This window comes from Procambarus clarkii, chromosome 91 (genome assembly GCF_040958095.1).
Source record: "Procambarus clarkii isolate CNS0578487 chromosome 91, FALCON_Pclarkii_2.0, whole genome shotgun sequence".
In the NCBI taxonomy this organism is placed as follows: domain Eukaryota; kingdom Metazoa; phylum Arthropoda; class Malacostraca; order Decapoda; family Cambaridae; genus Procambarus; species Procambarus clarkii.
Genome location: NC_091240.1, coordinates 292,801 through 320,000, shown reverse-complemented (window position 1 = coordinate 320,000; position 27,200 = coordinate 292,801). Strand labels below are relative to the sequence as shown.

Below are 27,200 nucleotides of genomic sequence, written 5' to 3'. Positions count from 1 at the left end.
TCATTCAGAATCTTGTACACCACATATGTAAGACCAATCCTGGAGTATGCGGCCCCAGCATGGAGCCCGTACCTTGTCAAGCACAAGACGAAGCTGGAAAAAGTCCAAAGGTATGCTACTAGACTAGTCCCAGAACTAAGAGGCATGAGTTATGAGGAAAGGCTGCGGGAAATGCACCTTACGACACTGGAAGACAGAAGAGCAAGGGGGGACATGATCACAACCTACAAAATCCTCAGGGGAATAGACCGGGTAAACAAGGATGAACTATTCAACACTGGTGGGACTGCGAACAAGGGGACACAGGTGGAAGCTGAGTACCCAAATGAGCCACAGAGACATTAGAAAGAACTTTTTCAGTGTCAGAGTAGTTAGTAAATGGAATGCATTAGGAAGTGATGTGGTGGAGGCTGACTCCATACACAGTTTCAAATGTAGATATGATAGAGCCCAATAGGCTCAGGAATCTGTACACCAGTTGATTGACGGTTGAGAGGCGGGACCAAAGAGCCAGAGCTCAACCCCCGCAAGTACAATTAGGTGAGTACACACACACACACACAAAACACCGGGTACAGGAGATAAATCATAATTGGGGATTCCGCGGGATCAATTCCCAGGCGGGGCAGAAATGGTTGGGCAAGTTTCCTTTTATTTATACTTCTGTTCACCCAGCAGTAAATAGGTACCCGGGAGTCAGGCAAGTGTTGTGGGGTTACATCCTGGGGAGGATCAGTAGTTCGACATTCGAGGGACCTTGATACAAGCCTGAACTATATACGCAGGCTTCTTGTCCCCGAAACGAATTATCATTCCCCAATACCTCCAGCACCTCAACCCACCATAGTAGTTCCCAGCCGGGGGTCCATGGAACTGATCACGATACTGTATTGTACTCTAACAAAACAAGAACTACTGATGTGTTGAACTGAATGTCTCCTGTTATCAGTTACGAGCAGTTCCGGCTGAACCAACACTGCACGGATTATGATATATGAATGTACTTACCTAGTTGTACTTGCGGGGTTGAGCTCTGACTCTTTGGTCCCGCCTCTCAACTGTCAATCAACTAATGTACAGGTTCCTGAGCCTACTGGGCTCTATCGTATCTTCACTTGAAGCTGTGTATGTCACCTTCACTTCCTAATGCACCCCATCACCTTCCTAATGCATTCCATTAGTCTACTATTCTGACACAGAAAAAATTCTTTCTAACGTCTCTATGGCTCATTTGGGCACTCAATTTCCACCCGTGTCCCCTAGTGCGTGTGCCCCTTGTGTTAAAAGTCTGTCTTTATCTACCCTATCAATTCCTCTGAGAATCTTATATGTGGTGATCATGTCCCCTCTAACTCTTCTGTCTGTAACACTGTAAGGTGTTTGGTTTAGTTGTATTTATTACATACATAGAGTACATGAGTCACAGACAGGGATTTGAGAAGGTGCCAAGTTGTCGGCTGGAGTTTCACACCTCTAAGAAGTTAATGACCACCAAGTGACCTGAGGTCAGATCATGCGAATTTCACCTTACTTCTACTAATCTTATAATTGGAGCCTGGTAGCCTTCCAACATGCCGACGTTTAAGGAGTGCCTGAGGCTATCTACTTGTGGGCGAAGTTAGTTTCTAGGTTCCCCAATATATACTCAGGAGAGCGATCGATTCGAGAGCATTAACAGAGGAGCCAGCAAAGCAGAGAAGACAGCCTAGCAGGGAGGCTGTCGGCCGGCAGGGCGGGACAGTCTCGGTCCACTACAGACCCCCCCCCCCTCTCTATCCAGCTATAGGCAGACACTGGGTGAGTTGAACATTAAGGTGACTTGGTCGTGTTTTACAAGTGTTGTGTGATGATCAGGGGCAGTCAGTTGTAGTGTTCTCAGATTCTTGGAGGATGACTCACTTTGACATATATATATCTTGAACATTGCTTAAATTATGATACTTAGTATGTGAAATATAATTGAATTTATTATTTACATTGCCTTTAACTGTGTCCCCTAGAGTTGAGTTGAGGTGAGAAAGCCTCTGTGATTACTGGTTCCATGATTTTACTGAGTACATGATAAAGATGGGACATACTAATAATGACCTTGATAACATCTTTTGAGAATTTTGTGATACAGAAAAGTTCCATTCCTTGTCTTGTATGTAATGATCATGAATGGATGGTGGCAGCATTTCGTCTTCTACTATCTACTCTTCTACTTCTACTATCTACTCTTCTACTACTATCTATCTACACCTCTCCCTCCACCCCTCTCTAAACTCTCACTTTCAACTAATGACCCTCCTCGCTCCTCCCACCTCTCTACCTCTCACCCCAAACCCTCACTAATTACTTCACTAATCATTTCTTTCGTTTTCTCGTATACGTTTGTGGCAGTGAAATGTATTCTAGAGTTTCGGGTAGCTGATCCAGTTACGGCGCCTTGTAGTCTTAGCACCTAGGTAGTCAAATACCTAGGTTACAAGATGTTGAACGAGAAAGGTTGCCTTAGGAACTCTGGGAGTGCTCTAGAATAGTTAGCTAACTGAGGATGGGATAACGGACTAGAGAGAGCTGTTTCACCCGGCCTCGTTAGTTAACTGGGGGGGTGGAATAATGGACAAGATAGAGCTATTTCCCCCACCCCCCCGTTACATGTCTCCCAGTGGCCTGAGGTTTAATTCCCGTAGTCTCTCCTCGTAGCTCATACCCCTCAGTTCCGATACTAGTCTGGTGGTAAACCTTTGAACCTTTTCCAGTTTAGTCTTATGCTTTACTAGATATGGTCGCAGTGTGATGGTCGCAGCAATGGCTACTGTCAATTTTGTTAGCGCCATCTGTTTGTTACAGGTGGTACACCGGCTTTATTGCGAAGAAAGTCATCCATAAAGTTAGAGTACAACACTAGGCCACAACAAAGCCCAACACCAACAATAATACCTATACACCTTGTATAGTGGCTTTAGGCATTGTATGTACTAGCTCTATCTAGAAATCTAACATTGTTGTAACTCGTATGTACATTTACCTGCATAAACATTTGATTTGAGTAAAATCTGGATTATCTACTGTGAACAGCTCAGTCCTCAAAGGTACCGTCCACCAGGGGCCTCGTAGCCTGGTGGATAGCGCGCAGGGCTCGTAATTCTGTGGCGCGGGTTCGATTCCCGCACGAGGCAGAAACAAATGGGCAAAGTTTCTTTCACCCTGAATGCCCCTGTTACCTAGCAGTGAATAGGTACCTGGGAGTGAGTCAGCTGTCACGGGCTGCTTCCTGGGGGTGGAGGCCTGGTCGAGGACCGGGCCGCGGGGACACTAAAGCCCCGAAATCATCTCAAGATAACCTCAAGATAACCGTACTTGCTCTGATACTTTCCCTCATCCTCATATCAGATGTAGACAAGGACACTAACAGATGTAGACAAGGACACTAACAGATGTAGACAAGGACACTAACAGATGTAGACAAGGACACTAACAGATGTAGACAAGGACACTAACAGATGTAGACAAGGACACTAACAGATGTAGACAAGGACACTAACAGATGTAGACAAGGACACTAACAGATGTAGACAAGGACACAAACTACAGCACTGTATGATCATTTGCAAGTGACACTAGAATTGTCATGCAAATAGACAGTATAGGACACGGCAACCTCCAGTCTGACGTAAATCGGGTCTTTCAATGGCCCACAGATAATAATATAACTGATGGAAATATGCTTCAGCTCCTGCGATATGGAAAAAGCGAAAATATAAAAACGGAAGCAAACTATATATAGGAATCAAATCACACTATAGAACGAAAAAGCATGCGGGAAGACCTTACATTTAAAGAGTACAATAAAGTAGCTGTCACGTCTGCTAAAAAAAAATGACAGGTTGGTTAACACGGACCTTCATAACAAGGGATGCTATACCAATGATACTTTTCAAGACACAAGTGCTCTCTAGGGTTGAATATTGTTGCACACTAATAGCCCCATTCATAGCCGGAGAAATTGTTAGTAAGTGTGCAATTTCTAGAGAGCCTTTACCCCACCACTGCCACCAGTGTTCGTGATTGGCGATTGTTTGCTTGTCAGTGGGAAGAATGCAGTAAAAAACACGTGGCATTTTATTTAATTAATAAAATATATAATATATACTGGGCCATGTTAACTAGCTGGCGTGTGAGAGTGAGCGCAGGGCGAGGGGAGCTTGGGGTATACAAGGGGCGCCTTGTTCCTGGAGACTACAGAGTTGACAGTTGGCAGAGATAAGCAAGGCACCCACCACATCAAGGCGTCCTAACAAATGTACATACCACTGTGCTTGGGTTTGCAGTAAACAGAGAAAGAGAAACCGGGCAGAGCTGTGAACATGAACGCCATGAAAAGGAAGGAGAGAATTAAGTCCATTCAACCTTGAAATTGATGACAAGAGCCAGATTAAGGTAGGAGAGGAAGTGCTGGAAACGACTAGGGTCAAGAAGCCATAGAGCCAAAATGTCATCAACATATCGGAGCCAGAGAAAGGAAAATCAATAGTGGGAAGAACAACATGTTCGCAGTACTCCATATAGAGATTGTCCCTCGTGTCCCCGCAGCCAGTGTTCAGTTATTATTATTAACATCTTTATTGACAAAATTAATTACAATTTTGCCTAATCTGTTCAGTGCGCACCACCACACTCGTGGCGCGGTCAGCTGAAGCGTCTCATCACCGTAGAAAGGTGGAGAATCACTCTGACGGGATGTTTATACAGTGAGTGTTTGTGGTGTGTGCAGAGGCTGGTGGCTCATTAGTGTGGCGCTAATGTGTATTTATAGGTGTTTTAAGAGTATGGGGCCGCGACTGGCGACACAGAGACGACTATGACGCCAAAGACTGTGTAACACATGTCTGGCGCTCCCTGCCTCCAGGGAGCGCAAGTCACACAGTGCACACAGACAGCAGCAGCTCTCTTGATTTACAACTCCCTAAAAATTGCAACTCACTTTTGTCTGACTAGAAACGTACGAACCCAAGCAACTCAACATATTATAATATATGCATAGAAAATGTTTATACCAAGATACTTTAATATTTAATACATTGCTTCTCTAAAGTGTACTTGCTGTTGCAAGTGCCAGTATCCCTCCCGCAGTTGATAGGTCCCAAGTCCCGCAGTTGATAGGTCCCAAGTCCCGCAGTTGATAGGTCCCAAGTCCCGCAGTTGATAGGTCCCAAGTCCAACACCGGGAGGGGGCACACAATTGATAGCTAGGGTAGGGGGGTTGTTGTTGTTATAGATTCAGCCACTTGAAACAAGTGCCAAGTAGCACGGGCTATGGTGAGCCCGTAGTGGACTTACCTGGCACAGGAGCGGTGCTGTGTGTGAGAGGGGTTAGGGGGAGGTTAATATTTTAACGGAGGCTTCTAAGGTTTGGCGTGGTGTTGGGACTTGAAGCCTATCAACCTCAGTGGAGGAGTATGCTCCAGAAGGGTTATTAAGGCCAACATGAAAGCTTATTGACCAACAAGTATACTTCTGTTCTGAATATAGTAAAAAAAAAAAACTAACGTAAACTCCAAGTTTATACATTCCAAGAACATACGTACACTGTTTCCTACTCATCACATTCCTAATACACATCTTGCGTCTCCATGTGGGATCTGCTTCTACATAGTGGTAGGGATGAAGCACCAGTGGGACAGTTGAAGACCTGGAAACTTGCCGCTGATGCTTCACCCGTTTAAGACCCAATTTTTTCAGAGTTCCACTTACCGCTAAGATGCGTTTTTGATGAGTGAGTGTAATCTTGGTGTCGTCGAGATTACATTGATGTTTCTGAGTGTATTTTGATGTCTTTGAAATTATCTCTGTTTCAAAGTTTAAGAATACTATTCATGCTATCACAAGTTTCTCTCAGAGACATCAGAGATAATTTCAGAGACATCAAGATACACTCAGAAACATCAATGGTAATCTCGACGACACCAAGATCACACTCACTCATCAAAAACGCATCTTATCGTCTTTGATGGCATCTTAGCGATAAGTGGAACTCTGAAAAACTTGGGTCTTAAACGGGTGAATCATCAGCGGCAAGTTTCCAGGGGCCAGATTCACGAAAGCACTTACGCAAGCACTTACGAACGTGAACATCTTTCCTCAATCTTTGACGGCTTTGGTTACATTTATAAAACAGTTTACAAGCATGAAAACTTCCCATTCAACTGTTGTTATTGTTATAAACAGCCTCCTGGTGCTTCGGGGCTCATTAACTGCTTAATAATTGGAAACAAAGCCGCCAAAGCTTATGAAAAGATGTACAGGTTCGTATGTGTTTGCGTAAGTGCTTTCGTGAATCTGGCCCCAGGTGTGAACCTGGACCCTCTCTCTTGAGTGAAGCTTCAGCAGTGAGTGTAAGTGGACTCCACAACCACAACTTCCCGCTAAGGGGTCCATTTTCCTGCACCCAGACACTAAAACTTCCCACTGATGCTTCATCCCTACTACTCTGCATGTGGGGGGGGGGGTCTGCGTCTGCATGTGGGGGAGGGGGGTCTGCGTCTGCATGTGGGGGGGGGGGTCTGCGTCTGCATGTGGGGGGGGGTCTGCGTCGGCATGTGGGGGGGGGGGTCTGCGTCTGCATGTGGGGGGGGGGTCTGCGTCTGCATTTGGGGGAGGGGGGTCTGCGTCTGCATGTGGGGGGGGGGGGGGTCTGCGTCTGCATGTGGGGGGGGGTCTGCGTCGGCATGTGGGGGGGGGGTCTGCGTCTGCATGTGGGGGGGGGTCTGCGTCTGCATGTGGGGGAGGGGGGTCTGCGTCTGCATGTGGGGGGGGTCTGCGTCTGCATGTGGGGGGGTCTGCGTCGGCATGTGGGGGGGGTCTGCGTCTGCATGTGGGGGGGTCTGCGTCTGCATGTGGGGGGGGTCTGCGTCGGCATGTGGGGGGGGGGTCTGCGTCTGCATGTGGGGGGGTCTGCGTCTGCATGTGGGGGGGTCTGCGTCGGCATGTGGGGGGGGTCTGCGTCTGCATGTGGGCGGGGGGGGTCTGCGTCTGCATGTGGGGGGGGGGTCTGCGTCTGCATGTGGGGGGGGGGGGTCTGCGTCTGCATGTGGGGGGGGGGGTCTGCGTCTGCATGTGGGGAGGGGGTCTGCGTCTGCATGTGGGGGGGGGGTCTGCGTCTGCATGTGGGGGGGGGGGTCTGCGTCTGCATGTGGGGGGGGGGGGGGTCTGCGTCTGCATGTGGGGGGGGGGGGGGGTCTGCGTCTGCATGTGGGCGGGGGGGGTCTGCGTCTGCATGTGGGGGGGGGGTCTGCGTCTGCATGTGGGGGGGGGTCTGCGTCTGCATGTGGGGAGGGGGTCTGCGTCTGCATGTGGGGGGGGGGGGTCTGCGTCTGCATGTGGGGGGGGGGTCTGCGTCTGCATGTGGGGGGGGGGTCTGCGTCTGCATGTGGGGGGGGGTCTGCGTCTGCATGTGGGGGGGGGGGGTCTGCGTCTGCATGTGGGGGGGGGGGTCTGCGTCTGCATGTGGGGGGGGGTCTGCGTCTGCATGTGGGGGGGGGTCTGCGTCTGCATGTGGGGGGGTCTGCGTCTGCATGTGGGGGGGGGGGGTCTGCGTCTGCATGTGGGGGGGTCTGCGTCTGCATGTGGGGGGGGTCTGCGTCTGCATGTGGGGGTGTCTGCGTCTGCATGTGGGGGGGGTCTGCGTCTGCATGTGGGGGGGGTCTGCGTCTGCATGTGGGGGGGGGGGTCTGCGTCTGCATGTGGGGGGGGTCTGCGTCTGCATGTGGGGGGGAGGTCTGCGTCTGCATGTGGGGGGGGTCTGCATGTGGGGGGGGGTCTGCGTCTGCATGTAGGGGGGTCTGCGTCTGCATGTGGGGGGGTCTGCGTCTGCATGTGGGGGGGGGGGTCTGCGTCTGCATGTGGGGGGGTCTGCGTCTGCATGTGGGGGGGGGGGTCTGCGTCTGCATGTGGGGGGGGTCTGCGTCTGCATGTGGGGGGTCTGCGTCTGCATGTGGGGGGGTCTGCGTCTGCATGTGGGGGGGGTCTGCGTCTGCATGTGGGGGGTCTGCATGTGGGGGGGGTCTGCGTCTGCATGTGGGGGGGGTCTGCGTCTGCATGTAGGGGGGTCTGCGTCTGTATGTGGGGGGTCTGCGTCTGCATGTGGGGGGTCTGCGTCTGTATGTGGGGGGTCTGCGTCTGCATGTGGGGGGTCTGCGTCTGCATGTGGGGGGTCTGCGTCTGTATGTGGGGGGTCTGCGTCTGCATGTGGGGGGTCTGCGTCTGTATGTGGGGGGTCTGCGTCTGTATGTGGGGGGTCTGCGTCTGTATGTGGGGGGTCTGCGTCTGCATGTGGGGGGTCTGCGTCTGCATGTGGGGGGTCTGCGTCTGCATGTGGGGGGTCTGCGTCTATTTGGCATGCATTTAGGCCTTGTATTACAGTCGGATTCGTTCTCGACTCTCAAACAAGAATTCCGGGTTCGAACCCAGGCGGAACAGAAATGATTGGCCGCATTTCCTATCACCTAATGGCCCTGTTCACCTAGCAGTAAGTAGGTACCCATGCAGGAGTTAACTTGCTGGGTGGCTGCATGCTGAGGGGGGGGGGGCTCGATATGAGTCTTACATGTATAAATACACTCTGGCTACCTGTCCCCCCGACACAATGAGTTAATATTATGTTTTTCGCAATATGAATTAATAATATTTTGTCTTGCTCTGTCTGCAGATTGGTTAATACCAACGAAGTAACGGAGTGTAGCGACTTTTGTGACTAATGTATATACGCGCCTCGTTCCTATGTGTGCTAATCTAATCAGTAATTAGCAGATAATGATAAATAATTGTGTTTAGTTCATGAAAACTTGGTACGGCATATTCGCCGATACACAAGCTTGTATACTGTGTGTAGTGTAGTGTGTAAGCTTGTATACTGTGTGTAGTGTACTGTGTTATCTCTCCGCCGCCGCCCACAGCTGCCTGCGGGGTGCATGGTAGGCAAATTAAAAGATATAAAGTTCACTACAAATGTAAATTTGTGAATAAAATGTAAATCGCCACAAATTAAATGTAAGTGGTTTAGCTGAAAGATCATTGTGGCCCTGTACCTGAACCCGTTGTGAGTGTGCAACCTTTCTGCCTCTCGTCCACACAATGGCTCCGTTGTCCTTAATACACTATATAATTTACACCTGCGGCTAGTGTTGGTAATGTGATAGTGGAGCTGGGACGCACTCGGCTGGTACGTGGTGGGGAAGCTGGTACGTACTAGGCTGTGTACGTGGTGGGAGAGCGGGAACCGGAAAACAGCCTACATCGCTGTTTTTGTCTGGTATAGGAAACCTGTAAAGCTTATAAAGGTCTCTCTAGGCCAACGCTTGACCTTCAGCATGATGCAACTTAAAACAGTTGCCCAATTCAAAGGCACTTATTTACTTATAAGTGCTAAATATTTAATTCTAAATTATATGTTTTCCATAAGCTTAGCAAGGTTTTCCAAGCTTTTTTCCTGTAGAAATAGCGTACGTTTCCTGAACTCCTTATGTAACTAATCTCTCCGCCTTAACCCCTATGATGGGTATTGGCTTCACAATGAAGTAATTAATGCAAACAAACTTCACAGCAGTGTGGTTACGAATTTAGGCTCGGCCAAGTCAAGCCTCGCCCGACCAATGAACCCATTGTTGGTAGACGTGGGGGGTGTATTCTCAAACACCATTATGAATACAGCAACCCTCATGTATACAAAGGAGTTAAGAGAGAGAGAGAGAGAGAGAGAGAGAGAGAGAGAGAGAGAGAGAGAGAGAGAGAGAGAGAGAGAGAGAGAGAGAGAGAGAGAGAGAGAGAGAACGAACGAACGAGAGAACGAACGAACGAGAGAGAGAACGAACGAGAGAGAGAACGAACGAGAGAGAGAACGAACGAGAGAGAGAACGAGAACGAGAGAGAGAACGAGAACGAGAGAGAGAACGAGAGAGAGAACGAGAACGAGAGAGAGAACGAGAACGAGAGAGAGAACGAGAACGAGAGAGAGAACGAGAACGAGAGAGAGAACGAGAACGAGAGAGAGAACGAGAACGAGAGAGAGAACGAGAACGAGAGAGAGAACGAGAGAGAGAACGAGAACGAACGAACGACGAGTAAGGACAAAACTCTTCCATCAACTCTGCCAAATGCTAGACCATGACCCAGTAGCACCACTACCACAAGTAAACATTAACACAAGTAAAATATCCAACACTTCCACAAATACCAAAACATCTTTCATATTTGCCAACATGTAAGGTATCGGAACAAAGGCCACTTATAACTGGCCTCCTAAATGAGGCAAATATAGTGTTTGCAACGTTTGTATTGCAAATGCAAACAGTGTTCATAACCGTATCTGGAAGTCGTCGTCAGTCCCTGAGGACTGGCTTCAGGAGGTTGTTCTTCCTATTCGGAAACCTGGTTCTCTAGGGTCATCCCCTAAAGACTTCCGCCCCATTGCCCTCACGAGTTGCGTCTGCAAACTCTTTGAACGTATGGTCAGTGTCCGTCTGATGTGGTTCATGGAACGCTATCACCACCTCTTCCCTTCTCAATTTGGCTTTCGCAAGTGTCGCAGCATGATTGATGTCCTGGTGAACCTGGAGGTCTGTATTCTTACTGCCTTTGCTGCAAAGACCTCCGTGGTTGCTGTCCTTTTTGACCTAGCAAAGTCGCATGAGACCACCTGGAGATACCATATTCTGTCCCAACTCCGTTCGTTTGACCTTCTTGGTAATCTCCTCCCAGAGCTTTCTCTCGAGTGAGGCTTGGTACCACACTCTCTGCTTCTTTTCTGCGATACAAAGGTGTACCCAAGGTAGTGTTCTGAGCACTACTTTTTTCCTGGTTGCCCTCGATGATCTTTCCTCCCTTCCTTCTGGGATTTTCTCAGCTCTGTTGACGATCTTACCCTCTGATGTCAAGGTGATGGCTCGCCTTTCCTCAAACTGGGGCTTCAACTTGCGGTTGATGCTGCGTCGTCATGGGCCACTAATCATGGCTTTAAGTTCTTTACAACTAAGACTTGTGCTATGACCTTTACTCGGAAGCTGGTCGTTCTTCGACCCCCTCCCTCCTCTGTCACTTTATAGTAATCATCTTTTGTATAAAGATTCTGCTAAACTTCTGGGGAATTTTTGACACTTGACACGTGTCAATCTTTGACACTCATTTGTCTTGGTCACCCCATATCTCTTATGTCTGAGTTGAATGTTTTAAGGCTCTTAACTTACTTCTTGTCCCCATACTTCCTGGGGAGCTGATAGACGCACGCTCCTCTTTTTTCATTCTTCTCTCGTGCTGCCTATGCTCGATTATGGCTGTTCTGCTTACTCGTCAGCCTCTTCAACTCTTCGTCTTAATGCTTTTCACCACACTGGGCTATGCCTCAGCTCTGACTTTCGTTACTCCTATTCTAAGCCTGTATATTGAAACCAGTCTCTACAGGATCGCTGTGATCGCTACTGTGTTCACTACTTTGCGCGGTCTCCACGAGACTCGCTCTCGCTTATGTCGTACTTTGACCATTACCCCTCTTGTGGGCCCTGTTCCCTTTTTTTTTGGAGATATATACAAGAGTTGTTACATTCTTGTACAGCCACTAGTACGCGTAGCGTTTCGGGCAGGTCCCTGGAATACGACCCCCGCCGCGAAGAATCGTTGTTACAACCAAGTACACATTTTACTGTTGCGTTTACTTTCACCACCTTTCCCTTTCTGTACGATTGTCTCGCTTGCAAGGTTCTCTCTCGGTTCGTGTTACCAATGTTTCTCCTCGTGTCGTTCCATCCTTGCCCCCATGGAGAGTCCCTCTTCCTAAGTTTTGTAGAACCTTGATCCACATGAAAAAAGCTTTTACCCTCCTACAGTTCTGAAACGCCTTTTCCTTGCTAACTTTTCTTCGCACTCCCTCTCCGTCTTCACAGATGGGTCTAAGTCTGCCGACGTGTCGGCTACTTCGTTGTATTTCCTGACTGAACCTTTGTGTCGCCTACCTCTGGAGACTAGCATCTTCATGGCAGAACTTTAGGCAATTTTATAATGTCTTCGCCAACTGCTTTCTCGCTGTCAATCATCTGTTGTTGTAGGTGACTCGAAGTGCCCCTCATGGCTCTGGAGTCCTTTAATCCTTTCCATCCTTTGGTCGTCGAATTCATTACTGTATTAGATGTTTCTTATCTACAGCAGATTTAAGAAGGTAGAGTTTTGCTGGGTTCCCAGCCATATTGGTGTTCCCTAAATGAGCAGTCCCCCGTGGCATAGTGGTAAGACGCTCGCCTAGCGTTTCGCAAGCTAGGGTTCGTATCCTGGCCGGGGAGGATTTACTGAGCCCAAATCCTTAACTGTAAGCAAATGCACAAGGGCCGTGATGAGGATTCGAACCTACGTCTGAGCCCCCTTAACCGTAGCCTCTGTTTACCCAACAGTAAGATGGGTAACTGGTTGTTAAACGATTTGGCAGGGTTGTATTCCGGGGAATACTAGGATTAAGGACTTCCCAAAATGCTATGCATGCTAATGGCTGTAGAAGAATGTAAGAACTCTTTTATAAATAAATAAATAAATAAATAAATAAATAAATAATATAAAAAAAACGAGCGTGCGGATGCTGTCGTGAAGGAGGCTATTTGCACTTGTCCCATTTCCCTCAAAGGTGTTCCTTATTTCGACTAATACCCAGTTTTTAATGCCTCAATCCGTTGGGTCTTCTGTTACTGGTAAGTTGTTGTTATAGATTCAGCTACTGGGAACAAAAAGTTCCTAGTAGCGCGGGCTATGGTGAGCCCGTAGTGGACTTACCTGGCACAGGAGCGGGCCTCTCTTTTTTAGCTGTTACTGGTAATAAACTGCGTGCTCTTAAGGGTAGCGTGTCCCTACTGTCCCTCGCGGTCATCTGTCCCTTGATAGAATTCTTGGTGAATCGGATACCTTTGATGTTGTTCGCCTTATGCGCTTTTGTTCTCGTGTTGTCATCCTTGTGATATTTAGCGCCTTATGAATATCCAGCACATTTGTTGGTGCTACATAACCTTCCCGGCTTGCCTTCTTTTGATAACTACTTACTTTATATCTGAACAGAACAACCTCAGTAGTTTGGTACGTCATCCTTTTCCAGGAATTTAATTTATCCGTCTGGGGATTTGCGGTTGAATTCTGGGTCGAGGTATTCTTTCTTCAGTATGGTGAGGTCAGTGTAGGAGTTCATGGTGTTGGTGTGGATATACACCACACCATGGGGTGGGGTGCTGGCATGTGTTGTTACCGATTATCTTGTTACATTTGTTGGTCTGGTGTTTGCGTGGCCATTGAACTCGCTGGGCGGAACTAGACTAACATTCTTTCAGCTGGGTAACTTCATGCCACTGGAATAACCCCAATGGATGAATGTGTGTTGGGGAAGGGGGGTTTCACTGTGGTGTTACACGCGAGCAAACTATTACTGGCTCGCGGCATTTAGGGCCGCCCCTCGATTCTTCAACCTCTACCCATAATAAATACATATGTAATTGTCTAATCAACAAGCTGACTATTCAGAAATAGTTGCCATGACAACTGGTGGTGTACCGAGCACGATGGACAAGGGAGCAGGTGTTATGAGTGTGTTTACAAAACATGTTGGCCGTCTACAGGTAGGCTGTCATTGTGTTGTGCACGAGGAAGCCTTGTGTGCAGAAGCTGGCCTAAAGGACTTGAAATGATGACAATTGAAACCAAGATATAATTATTTCACCTAATTATACTTATGCACATGCTCTAAAAAAAAGACAACTTCAGAATTTACTGATTGAGGTAAATTCGGTGCACAATTAAAGGACTAGCCACTTATGTATAACGATGTTCGTTGGCCCAGTAGAGGTTCTGTCCTTAAACGATTTGTTGGGCGTTTAGGTGAAATTCCTCGGTTTTTGACAATGAAAAATAGGACTGTCAAGAATTGTCTGACGTTGTGGCGATTTGTAGATTGTTTTTCATAAGATCTCACATTTAAATAATGATATCATAAAAGCTTTTGAATTCATTGTAGTATTGTATTAATTATATTACCGTGTATTAATGTATTTTGTGTTTTAGGGCTGATGAGCTCCGGGACGCGGCAGGATATCATCAGGAAGAATGGCGACTGTAACATGACGTACGCCAACCTTAAGAAGAGGCGCTCCCGCTACCTTCAAGACCTCTACACCACCCTTGTCGACGTCCAGTGGCGATGGACACTCCTCGTCTTCTTTCTTGGCTTCATCATCAGGCAAGTCTCAGTTGTGTAGGGATGTATAGTTGGCCCAGGAGGCGGGCCCCGTGTTCGGGTGGCCCGGCCCCTCCCCCCGTGTCCGGGTGGCCCGGCCCCTCCCCCCGTGTCCGGGTGGCCCGGCCCCTTCCCCCCGTGTCCGGGTGGCCCGCCCCCCCCCCCCTGTTTTTTGAGTAAAGAGGAAGGAGAGGCATAGGTGAAGGAAAGTATAGAAGTGGGAAATACAGTGAGAGGTATGAAAGCAGGCGGGCTGTCCGCCTTGCTGACACGATGTGTGGGTGTTGGCAGCTAAGCTAAGCTGGCTCCCTTTTGTCAGGGAGCTGTGAGTGTGAGAGAGGTTCTTCACATGTGTTTCACCATATATGGATGTCCATAGATGAATACTGTGTAGCATTCATATATACACACTCCGATGCTTCCACACATGTTATTCTGTTTAAGGCTCTTTATTTTATTATTTTTATTATTTATCGAGTTGTTCATACACATTATTATTGTTGTTCATACACACATTATTGTTTATCGAGTTGTTCATATATACACATATATGAACTGTTCATATATACACATATATATCTCATCTGGGGATTATATACTGTGGGGCGGGGTTTTCGTCCAGAGAATCGAGGCTCTTGGGCCACCAGCTGTGGGAGCGGGGCGTCTCATCTTGGAGCAATCTTTCAAACATTGGGTCCTCTAACATTTCGATGGTGTTCCACACCCTGATGGCTTGGTGCTGCAGTCTGATGTTTAGTGGCTGTATGTTCAGGAGTTCATGGAGCTCCTGGATTGTCTGATCATATGGTGGACGGTGTTTTGCTGCTCTTCTTAGTGCCTTATTTTGTACTGCTTGCAGTTTCTGCATGTTAGTTTTCTTTATGGTGTGTAGTGGTACTGGGGGATACTCTAGATGCGGCCGAACTAGAGCCTTATATAGGTGGATCTGAATGTTAGTACTGAGGCTTCGGAATCTTCTCAGTTTTCCTAATGCTACTTTGGCTTTGCTTAGTCGGTCCCTTACATGAATTTGTATCCCTGTTCTATTTATCATAAGTCCCAGTATTCTGCCTACCTCCGCATATTGGATCGGATGATTGTCAAGGATGATGGGGTCTGGGTTTCTTTTCGCAATGTGTATTATCTGAAACTTTTGTTTGTTGGTGCTAATTTTCCATTGCTTCTCAAAGTTGTTTATGAGTTCAATTGCCGCCTTGGTCTTGTCGGCTAGTAGCGGCTTTGATGGTCCCGGTTGGCAAATTATTTGGGTGACATCGTCAGCGTATGTGATGTATTCTCCATGTCGGGGTTGGGGTAGGTCAGCTGTATATATGTTGAATAGAGTGGGGGAGAGGCAGCTTCCTTGTGGTACTCCACTTTTCAGTTCTATTACGTCACCCAAGTAGCTGCCGATATTAAGCCTAGCAGTTCTATTGTCTATAAAGCTGCAGAGAGTAGCAGTAAATCTCTCAGGAAGCCCTAGTTCAGATATCTTATATTTTAGGCCTGTGTGCCACACTTTATCGAAGGCTTTCGAGACGTCCCTAAGCACTATATTACATTGATCTTTTTTCGACACTGCGTTGGCTATATGCTCGTAGATCAGGGCTATAGCTGTATGGGCCCCTCTGCGGTTTCTAAACCCATGCTGCCTGGTGTTGTACTTCCCTTCCTCTTCCATGTACTTCACAAGTCTCTGATAATTTTTTCGAATATTTTACCTGGTACTTCGAGGAGGGAAATTGGCCTGTAGTTTTCAGTATGGGAGTACTGTAAAGGAAGGTTTTCAGTAAAGGGAGCCGGTCGGCCGAGCGGACAGCACGCTGGACTTAAGATCCTGAGGTCCTGGATTCGATCCCAGGCGCCGGCGAGAAACAATGGGCAGTTTCTTTCACCCTTGCCCCTGTTACCTAGTAGTAAAATAGGTACCTAGGTGTTAGTCAGCTGTCACGGGCTGCTTCCTGGGGGTGGAGGCCTGGTCGAGGACCGGGCCGCGGGGACACAAGCCCCGAAATCATCTCAAGATAACCCTTAAGATGGGTTGGGGGTTTACCTGGCTTGGGGATTAATCTTATTGTGGCATTCTTGAAGTATGTGGGGAATAGTCCAGATGCAAGAGCTGCATTTAAGATACATGTGTATTGATGGAGTGCAATCACTGGTAGGTTGGATAATACCATCTTATCTATCTTGCTGTTGCCCGGCGCCTTGTTCTTGAAACCCATAATTGTTTTATGGACCTCTGCAATGGTTGTTTCATAAGGTGGCAGTCATCGCGTATGTTGTTAAGGTCTATTGTTTGCGTCGGGAGTAGTGCTGCAGCTCTGTTATCGACTTGGGTTGTAATTTCCCTTTCATTAATTGGGCAAAAATTTTAATTTTCTTCCGGGTTTATCCTGAAATTTTTTTCCCAGAACTTCCTGAATTCCTGCTCTTTTTCTCTCTCATAGAGTTTATTTCCTGAGGCGTCTATGATGTAGGGTGTTTCCTCAGAAGAGCTTCCCATCAGGGTCTTTACTTTTTTCCAGAACTTTCCCGGGTTTCTGTAGTCGACTTGGATTTTGCTTATTAGGTCATCCCATTGTTTGGTGTACTCTGTTTTGCACAGATCTTGCAGCTCATCTTGTAGTTCCCTTTGTAGTCTTTTGCGCTCATCCGTCCACCCGTGTTGTGTTATGAGTTGTAGAAGATTGTTATATCTGGTTTGCAGTGTCCTGAGCGCCTCAGTGGCTGGGGGGTGTGGGAGCGTTATGTGGTGAGCTACGGGAATGTGATCAGTCATGCATTTTTCTATGGTGTTTATCCATGTATTTAACTCGGCGTTTATGCATGATGTTTCCTTTCCATTAAAATCTGTGACTGATTTTCTGTGCACTTCTTTTGAACGCCTCTCAGCCAGTTTTAGTGTATTGAAGTCTTGGTGGTGAGGGTTTCTGAATGGGGTTAGTTGACAGCGTCATTATTATTGGTAGGTGGTCGCTTGTGCTCACAGGGCCCCTTTCTATGTGGGTGTTTAGGAAGTGGTGGTTGTTTGACAGTATTATGTCTGGTTTACCACTGTGGCCTTGTCTGACGTAAGTTGGGAAGTCTGGGCCCAAGTGGGTTAGATTTCCGTTCCTTATCATATTGTGGATGGCTTCTCCTGCTTGGTTGTTCCTTCCATGTCCCAGTGTTCTGTGCTTGGCGTTCAGATCACCCAGAAAGTAGGCAGGTCTGTTCCTTCTGGTGAGTTTCATGATGTCGGCAAGGGGAAGGTGAGGCCATCTTGGTGGTTGGTAACATGTTCCTATGAAGATTATACCTTTCGTAGTTTGGAGTTCAATTGCCAGGAAGTTTTCCTGGAAGTTATCTAGAATTTTGTGAGGAATATTTCTTTTTACGGCAATTGCCGCTCCATCGTTGGCCTGGTCAGCTCTGTTGACCTGGTAAATTTTGTAATTGAAGATCTTGATCTTCTCGCTATTCTTTTTTCCATGGCTGTTAATGAGTATTATATCAGGGTCTCTTTCTCTGTACAAGTTGCCGAGTTCCAATGCTCTGTGCGGAGTCCAGCATAGAACATTGTGTTAAATTATTGTTAATGACTGGATGCCTATGTTGAATCTGATGGGTCTCTTCCACCATGTGGATTGTTTGGGATCGTTCCATAACCATTGCGCATTGTGTCAAAGTCCTCGCTGCTTATCTGTTGAATGGTTATGGGGTTTCGTCTTGGGTTAAAAGTACCTGACCTTATCTGGTCGTACACGTCATTCGTAGTGACATCGGGAATGTTGTGTTGGAATTTTATGCGCTGAGTTTGTATTTGGTCTCGGAGGGTCTTGAGGGTAACCCGGTGGGTTGCTTTGCTTGAGAAGAAATTGATTGTGTTTGGGGCCTCTACTGAGGCTTGGGTGACATTTTGTGTGGGTGTGCGGGAATCAGTGAGAGCCGTTGTGGGTCCCTGGTCCTGTGGTACTTGTATGTTTTATTGTTTGTGTGTGGCCCGTCTCCGGGGGTCCTGAGTGGTAGCTGCTGGTGTTGTATCATCTTCCTCTGGCTTGTTGGTGGTTGCTGGGGTCGTGGGTGCTGCCACTTGTTGGGAGTTAGTCACAGTTGGGGTAGTGCTGGCTACATTGCTGTCCACCAGGGCTTTTATGATGTTAGTGGAGTTGGTGTCTGGGAATTCCATCAGTGGGAGACTATTCATCTTGTACATTTCTTTAATTACAGATCTAAATGACCCTGGGTTTACTATGTTTTCTAAATGAGCAAAGAACATACTGCTCAGGATCTTTGTGGGTAGGTCCCCATTTACCTGTGAGGTCATGTTTGTTGGAGTGTGTGGGATAGTGTTTGCTGGATTATGTAATACCTTGTTTGACCAAACATTGGTGGTAGTTATACCTGCATAAGTATTATTGGCCATTGCTGTCTTTTTTGCTAAGGCATCGGCCTTTTTTTCTTTTAGAATGACCTTCCTAATGGGACATATTGATGCAAGTGTGCGGTGGGGACCCCTCACAGTTGAGACATTTGGGGTTTGATTTATTTATGCAGTCTCTGTATGTGTGTCCCTGCCCAGCACATTCAGAACACAGCCCGTTTGTTTGGACTCTGCGGCTGTGTGATCGTAACTATAGCATGTCCAACAAGGGGTAATTGTGGGAACCGACCTGTGAGATTTATATTTATTTAATTTATATGAATTTATATTTACGTTAATTTATATACTTCGATAGCAATTTGTATAATGATAAGTGGACTGTATTTCTGCAATAATCTTATAATCTCACAAATCGATCCTCTACACATTAGGGGGGGGTTATTAAATTAAAATATATGCAGCCAATCAAACTACAGTAATAGCTACATACATTGATGAGGTTCCTTATCTTATAGTACAGCAGGTTAGTCCACCAGGTATAACTAGGGTGTAGACACCAAATTATCCTCTTTGAGGCAGCTTCCATCACCCAGTAACTGGTGCACAAAATCTTGCATCCTCGTCTTGACCTGTCAAAAGTGCGCTAGCTGTGAAGCCAGATACCTATATATGACAAGTATATCAGAGAAAACACTATACAGTACATGGAACATTGAAGACCTGGCTTAATTACCTTTAGTTTGAGGTTTCCACGTGATCTAACCGGGCACCCTATATCCTGACATTAATGGCCATAAATGAATGATAAATGGGTTTCGGATAGACACTTAACTTGAATTTGTAGACAGCGTGTTGGAGATGGTACCTTTGGTTTCCATAACACTACGTCCAAGTAAATTTAACAGGAGCCGAATTTGCTCCCGTGTGAGCCTCTGGTCTCAATATACAATGGCTGTTTAACACTCCATACTATTGACGTTACTGGCCGACATTGTCCAGATATGATAGGAGCTAAATATGCTCCACACGTCTCGGAGGTGACACAACAATGGCTCCCTCCTTCCTCCCTGACGCCTGGCCTACTTTGTCCAGATTTCAGAAAGTGATAGAAGGGTCACATTTACTCTACTTTAATATTGATAATTAAGTTAATTTATATAAGATGTTTTTATGATGGTAAAGTCCAAAGACTAATGTATTTAAGAATAATTCCCACCATAATAGGTGGAGAATATAATAGTATGTGGTGATGATATCCCGTTTTCTATAGACGGTAATTCCACTACAAGTTACGTTTTCTATGGGTAACTTGTTGGTAATACAGTTATTATCTGTATGATTATTAAATGGTGTCGGATTTTCCGACAGTAATTTTATAATATTTCTCCTGCTCAAGGTTGTTGTTGTCCGTGCTAAGGTGATAGTAGTTGCAATGGATACCTTGGCTGAGGGCTTTCTGTGCCATGGAGATTTCTTCAAACCTTATTTTCATCATGTTAGACAATCTCGGCATGAGGATTACCTCTTCTACCTTGGCCCACTCATTCCTCCGTTCTATATCGTGTTTAATATTTTCTGGGGTGTCTTCAGTAATTCCTGCATCAAGTCTCTTCAAGATTATTGTCTTCCTGGCCTGCAGCTCAGGGGGAATAATAACCTGGAAATGTTTATCCCTCAACATACGTATGTTGTCTCCCTTGATGATTGTATCCACATCTACATCCTGGCAGCATAGTGCTACCAGGATGTAGATGTGGATACAATCATCAAGGGTGAAAACATAAGATGTTGAAGGATAAACCACCCGGCCCCCCCCCCCCGTGTCCGGGTGCCACACCCCCCCCCCCCCGGTGTCCGGGTGGCCCCGCCCCCCTCCCCCGGTGTCCGGGTGGCCCCGCCCCCCTCCCCCGGTGTCCGGGTGGCCCCGCCCCCCTCCCCCGGTGTCCGGGTGGCCCCGCCCCCCTCCCCCGGTGTCCGGGTGGCCCCGCCCCCCTCCCCCGGTGTCCGGGTGGCCCCGCCCCCCTCCCCCGGTGTCCGGGTGGCCCCGCCCCCCTCCCCCCCCCACGTGTCCGGGTGGCCCCGCCCCCCCCACGTGTCCGGGTGGCCCCGCCCCCCCCCACGTGTCCGGGTGGCCCCGCCCCCCCCCCCCACGTGTCCGGGTGGCCCCGGCCCCCCCCCCCGGTCCGGGTGTTTACCTATCAATTATTACGGAGATGTAATTTTAGCTCTTCATGGCCCATCTTCACAAATGTTATACCCAGTGCATTTTATTTTAATCTTCTGTTGTATTTCTCTTGAAGTTGTAGCTGAAGATGGCTTTAACGTCTTCTTTTAATACATTCAACTTGAACACTTACTGACCACAAAAAGGCCACCATTTTTAAGTTTTGCCTATATTTCCCGCTGTTCTTTTCAACCTTGCTTACACCTCAGTATTTTGTATGTAGAGATCATATTCCTTGTGCCTCTCTCCTCCAGTAGTGGTGTTTAACAGATCTCTTATTACCTTGGAGAGGAGCCTGATGGCCGAGTGGACAATGCTCGGGATTCGTAGTCCTAAGGTTCCGGGTTCGATCCCTGGCGGAGGCAGAAACAAATTGGCAGTTTCTTTCACCCTGATGCTCCTGTTCACCTAGCAGTATATAGGTACCTGGGATTTAGACAGCTGCTATGGGCTGCTTCCTGGGGGTGTGTAACAAAAAGGAGGCCTGGTCGAGGACAGGGCCGCGGGGACACTAAGCCCCGAAAGTCATCTCAAGATAACCTCAAGAAGATAGTCCTCTCTACTCGAGTATTGGCCTTATTGTAAACCTTGGTACTCGCTCAATAATGCAAGCGAGTCTGCAACAAATAAAATAAATAAATAAATATGTTTATTCAGGTAAGGTACATACATACAAGTGATGTTACATTAATGGATTGATATATAGATAGAGCTAGTACATACAATGCCTAAAGCCACTATTACGCAATGCGTTTCGGGCAAGAAAAACATTAATATCTAGAACTTAATACTAATTGAGCATAAAGAATAAAAAGTGTTGAAAACAAATACAAATAAAGATAAAAAAAAAAGGGGGAACATGACTGAAAAAGCAGCACAAATACAATAGGTTGACAGTGTTGATTAAAAAAAAATAACAGACGTGGGTTGACAATAGAGGAGTGAGGTAGGTTACAGGGAATTTATTAGGTAGTGTTTAGTTTTTATCTTAAACTGGTTGAGAGAGGTACAGTCTTTAACATGGTTGGGAAGGTCATTCCACATTCTGGGTCCCTTGATTTGTAGAGCATTTCTAGTTTAAGTCGTACTCTAGGAATATCAAAACTATATTTATTTCTGGTGTGGTGCTCATGGGTTCTGTTACAACCTTCAATGAAGCTTTTGAGGTCAGGATTGGCATTACAGTTCAGCGTTTTATATATGTATAATACACAAGAGAGAATGTGCAGTGACTTAATATCTAACATATTCAGAGATTTGAGTAAGGGTACCGAGTGATGTCTGGGGCCAGAGTTGGATATTGTCCTAATAGCAGCTTTGTGTTGGGTAATAAGAGGACGTAAATGATTTTGGGTAGTAGAACCCCAAGCACAAATACCATAGTTGAGGTATGGATAGATGAGGGAGTAATAGAGAGTAACCAGGGCAGGGCGGGGTACATAATATCTGATCTTAGAAAGAATGCCAACAGTTTTTGAAACTTTTGAAACAACACATGCTTCATGTGTTGCAGATTACAATTAAGACAGTATTGGGAACTCTTAGTAGTGATGCAATATAGGCTGTGTAAATTAATAAACATTCCATATATAGACATTTAAATTGCTATTGTCTTCCCTGTACCGCCAATGTTTGCTCGAGGTTTGTGTGTTTGCGCTGGAAATATATTCTCACTAGTTCTTTTCTCTCTGTTTCCTATAGTTTTCCTCCCAAGATCTATAGATTAATTCTGTTCTATCATCCTTAACTATAGGGTGAACATTGGAGGAGGGGGGAGGAGGTTGTCCAGGTGAGCAGGTTTGGGGAGGGGAGGATGTCCAGACGAGCAGGTTTGGGGAGGGGAGGATGTCCAGACGAGCAGGTTTGAAGAGGGGAGGATGTCCAGGTGAGCAGGTTTGTTTTTGGGGGGAGAGGTTTGCAGTATATTCTGACAATGTCCCTGTGCCTTCTTTTACCAACTTTCAGGTAAACTTCAGAGCTGCAGTTAGTTATATAATAATAATAATAATTTTTATTTAGGTAAAGGTACATACATAAAGAGATTTTACAAAGTTTGTTGGCTTTATAGATAGAGCTAGTACATACAATGCCTAAAGCCACTATTACGCAGAGCGTTTCGGGCAGGAAAAATGCGTTGAGTACAAATAAAAATAGAGGTAAAAGAGGGGGGAACATTGTTGAAAAAGCAGCACAAATACAATTACAAATTATTACAGAAAATTACATTCAAACAGCGTTGATTTGAAGAAAAAAAAAAAAAAAAAAAAAAAAAAGCATACATGGGTTGACAATAGAGGGGTAAGGTAGGTTACAGGGAATTTATTAGGTATAGCTTCGTTTTTAACTTAAACTGGTTGAGAGAGGTACTGTCTTTAACATGGTTGGGAAGGTCATTCCACATTCTGGGCCCCTTGATTTGTAGAGCATTTCTGGTTTGATTAAGTCGTACTCTAGGAATATCAAAACTGTGTTTATTTCTGGTGTGGTGCTCATGGGTTCTGTTACAACCTTCTATGAAGCTTTTGAGATCAGGATTGGCATTATAGTTAAGCGTCTTATATATGTATAATACACATGAGAGAATGTGCAGTGACTTAATGTCTAACATATTCAGAGATTTGAGTAGGGGTACCGAGTGATGTCTGGGGCCAGAATTGGATATTGTCCTAATAGCAGCTTTGTGTTGAGTAATTAGAGGACGTAAGTTGTTACCTTCAGCTTCGTTCTGACAGTTCCTGCAACGGCACTGGAACCAATTGTATTGGCGTTTGCCTTTCCATTGGAGACTTTTAGCGCCGTGGAGAGGGAGGGGACCTGCTGCATGGGTGACAACTTCTTCCCCATATCAACGTACCCTGGCTTTGCGCCCTGGAGAGGCCACTCCAGACCGACACCCAGAGCACAACTCCATAGTCTCCCGTGTTACTTGGAACTTTTTGTTCCGGGTAGCGAATCTTTAACAACAACTCTCAAGACTGATGCCTACTACTATAGTAGACGTTGTCAGAACAGTCAAGTTTATAGGCTGGTAACAGGCCTACGAGCTGAAGAACTGTCATACCACATGTAATGTTGCAAGAGGGTGAAGGAGAGTAATTGTTTTAGCATTAGTATATTCAAAGTTAAGTTTTAAGTAGAAAAATATGCTTAATGATTTTCATTTTCAGTAATGTGAAGCCCTTGGTTTTGTGAGCACACACCGTACTTAGCTTGAATTATTTTATTAATTTGTGCACATTTTGCTTAACATGCCATTTCTGAGGGTAAGTATGCTAAGTTACAGATATACCAATCTTAGAACACTTTTCTTTCAAATTACAAGATAATACTGTACTTCCAATATTTTTTTTATATAGGCCTATCTCAATTAAAGAACTACAGTCATTGCTTTAATTGTTTTGTTTTTTTGTGTTTAACACTAATAATTTCCTTTTGCAGTTGGCTAATTTTTGCTTTCATCTGGTACATGATCATCAAAGTGCATGGAGATGATCAAGAAATCCTGGACCACACGCCCTGTGTACAGAATGTCCGGGGCTTCACCGGCAGCTTTCTTTACTCAATCGAGACCCAACACACAATAGGCTATGGTTTCAGGTAGTACACATTTCTTATTAATGGTGGTATTTCAAATACATCAGTGTATTTCTTTGACACAGTTTTTGGTATAATTTTGATTGGAATCCAATTATGTTATTGAACAAATGTATGAAGTCTATAAATTTTACATGGCATATATACTGTAAATGGCTTGTGTTTGATCACTTACATTACTACTTTTGTTTACTTCAAGAACAAGTAACCATACAACAAATCTGGAACCCGTTTTGTTGTAAAATAATATAAAATAAAATAAAATATAATGGGAAAATCCATAGGAGCTGTGATGAGAGTTCAAACCAATGCAGTGGGGGTTGCCCCCCCCCCCCCCCCCCGACACACGCACGCACGCACACGCGCGCGCTAGCGACTAGACCATGACATGGTAAAAAAAATAATTGCAACCTGGAGTAGGTTTGAAACCTCATCACGGCTCCTACGGATTTTCTCGTTGATGCAGTCACGTTAGTTTGATTACTCTGTATAAAATATAATATTTGTAACACAAGATTTCACCCGAGTTGTACAGAATTACCTACACACTATGCAAACAATCGGACTGATATGGGAAAACATCACCAAACTAATGAATGACAATCCTGAAGCACATAGGCTACCATTCACAAAAAACTACCAGAAATGTATGCAGATTGTGTAAAAACAATAACTAACACAGAACACAACCCAGGGACTAATAGTTTAGAGAGCTTCCAAATAAGCAATGTGGAAGGACATTGTGTCGAGGTAAACAAAAACGATGGCAATATTGAAGAGCCAACCTGTAATGTGAATAATGAGACTAAAAATGAGAGAGATGAGAGCACAAATGAGAAAGCTGAGAGCAAAAATGAGAAAGATGAGAGTAATGCTGAGAGAATGCAGAAACGAAAAAGTTAGGACAAACAACAGATTACTCCAAAACAAAGGTTGCCAAGGCATGCACAAGTATAAACAATTAGAATAAAATCACAAATAAAATAATTGCAAATATTATGCAAAAATAAGGTGCATTATTGTGAATCAGAATAAAATCACAAATAAAATATTTGCAAATATTATGCAAAAGGAATGTGCAAATAAGAGTCCACAGGCACAGAATGCACATTCACGCATCCCAAATCTCCAGAAACATATTAGGGAGGGGTAAATATAATTTTCGAAAAAAGTGCAGACATTTTCACCCTATACAAACTTAATTAATGAGAGAAAATGCTATGATCTTCAATGCCCTGATTTCTACGTGAGAGGTCCAATATAGTAACCCTGGAAGTTTTTTTAGACAGACAGAAAATAAGTAGAACATGCAAGAGAGGAATAGGCAGACAGAAACGTTGCAAGAGTATGGATAGGGAGGGAGAAATGCCCAAGACTGGACTACAATTCATCATCAGGCGCGCACATACTACCCCCTACCCCCCCTCAACTCCATAGAAAACTACCACACTCCCCAGCACCAGTTCCACTAGCAAAACTAGACGAACCATTGCTGGAGAAAATAACATGTTTAACTGAAAATAACATGTTTAACAGGGACAAGTTCCAGGTACAGTACTTAGGTATGGTGGAAACGAGGAATGTATACGAAACACAGGATACAGGACATAGACCTACTCATAGAAGGAAAGCAGCATGTAAAAGATCTGGGAATTATGTTGTCTGATGACCTGATATTTAGTGAACATAACCAAGCAAATATAACGGTGGCCAGGAAAATGATAGGATGGATTATGAGACCCCCACAGCAATGCTAATAAGTACTATTTAAATCACAGATGCTGTCCCATCTTGAGTAATACTCAGTACTCGCTTTCCCTTTCAGAGCAGGAGAGATTTCTGAATTAGAGGGAATACAGAGAACAAATACGGCACACATAAAAACGATAAAACATCTAAATTATTGGGACCGTCTCAAAGCTCTCAAAATGTACTCTTTGGAAAGGAGATGAGAAAGATATAAAATAACATATACATGGAAGATACTTGAAGGCCAGGTCCCAAATTTGCACAGTAGAATTACAATATACCAGAGCGAAAGATACGGAAGAAAATGCAGTATAGAACCAGTGAAGAGTAGAGGTGCTGTTCACAGTCGGAGAACACTGCCTGAACATCAGAGGTCCACAACTGTTCAACCCCCTCCCAGCAAGCTTTAGAAATATTGCCGGAACAAAGGGGGATGTATTCAAGAAGCACTTTGATAAGTTCTTGCAAGAAGTGCCAGACCAACCAGGCTGTAGTGCATATGTGGGCCTACGAGTCGCTCCAAGCAACAGCCTGTTGGACCAAGTTATCACAAGTCGAGCCTGACTTGTGATAACCTCAGGCTGGGCTCTGGGAGTAGAACAACTCCAAGAACCTTTTCCAGGTACAGTATACGCCCGGTAATATACGAGAAGGAGCAATGTATTGTGAAAGTGTGTGTTTTGGTGATTAAGTGGTACAGTACATTCTTTTTTTTTTTATTTATTATTTATTGATATTTATTGATATATACAGTACAAGAGTTTTTACATTCTTGTACAGCCACTAGTACGCGTAGCATTTTGGGCAAGTCCATAATCCTATGTTCCCTGGAAAGGGACCATTCTTGCAATGCCACTAACACACACAACAATTCAGGCCAGGTATTAAATCTAGCACACGATATGCAGTGAATCTGAATTACAAGGTGAAACGATCAATCTTAAAAAATAGTAGTAGTGGCAGGTATATTCTGTAATAAGAAAATTTAACACAATTGCTGTATTAATAGGTTAGGGTATTAAAATGAGAAA

General features: G+C 45.5%; 1 protein-coding gene across 11 annotated transcripts in view; it reads left to right on the top strand.

Annotated features, from left to right (window-relative positions):
• The window catches only part of LOC123773877 (ATP-sensitive inward rectifier potassium channel 12), a 125,963-nt gene that overhangs the window by 84,347 nt on the left and 14,416 nt on the right, over positions 1-27,200 (top strand). For 10 of the 11 annotated variants that reach the window (XM_069318596.1, XM_069318594.1, XM_069318592.1 and 7 more), the window contains 2 exons: positions 14,065-14,239; positions 24,265-24,423. In XM_069318596.1, coding sequence (XP_069174697.1) covers positions 14,065-14,239; positions 24,265-24,423 — 334 coding nt within the window. Of the gene's footprint in view, positions 1-8,813; positions 8,958-14,064; positions 14,240-24,264; positions 24,424-27,200 lie in introns of those variants that run through there. The other variant, XM_069318598.1, reaches the window with a different exon arrangement.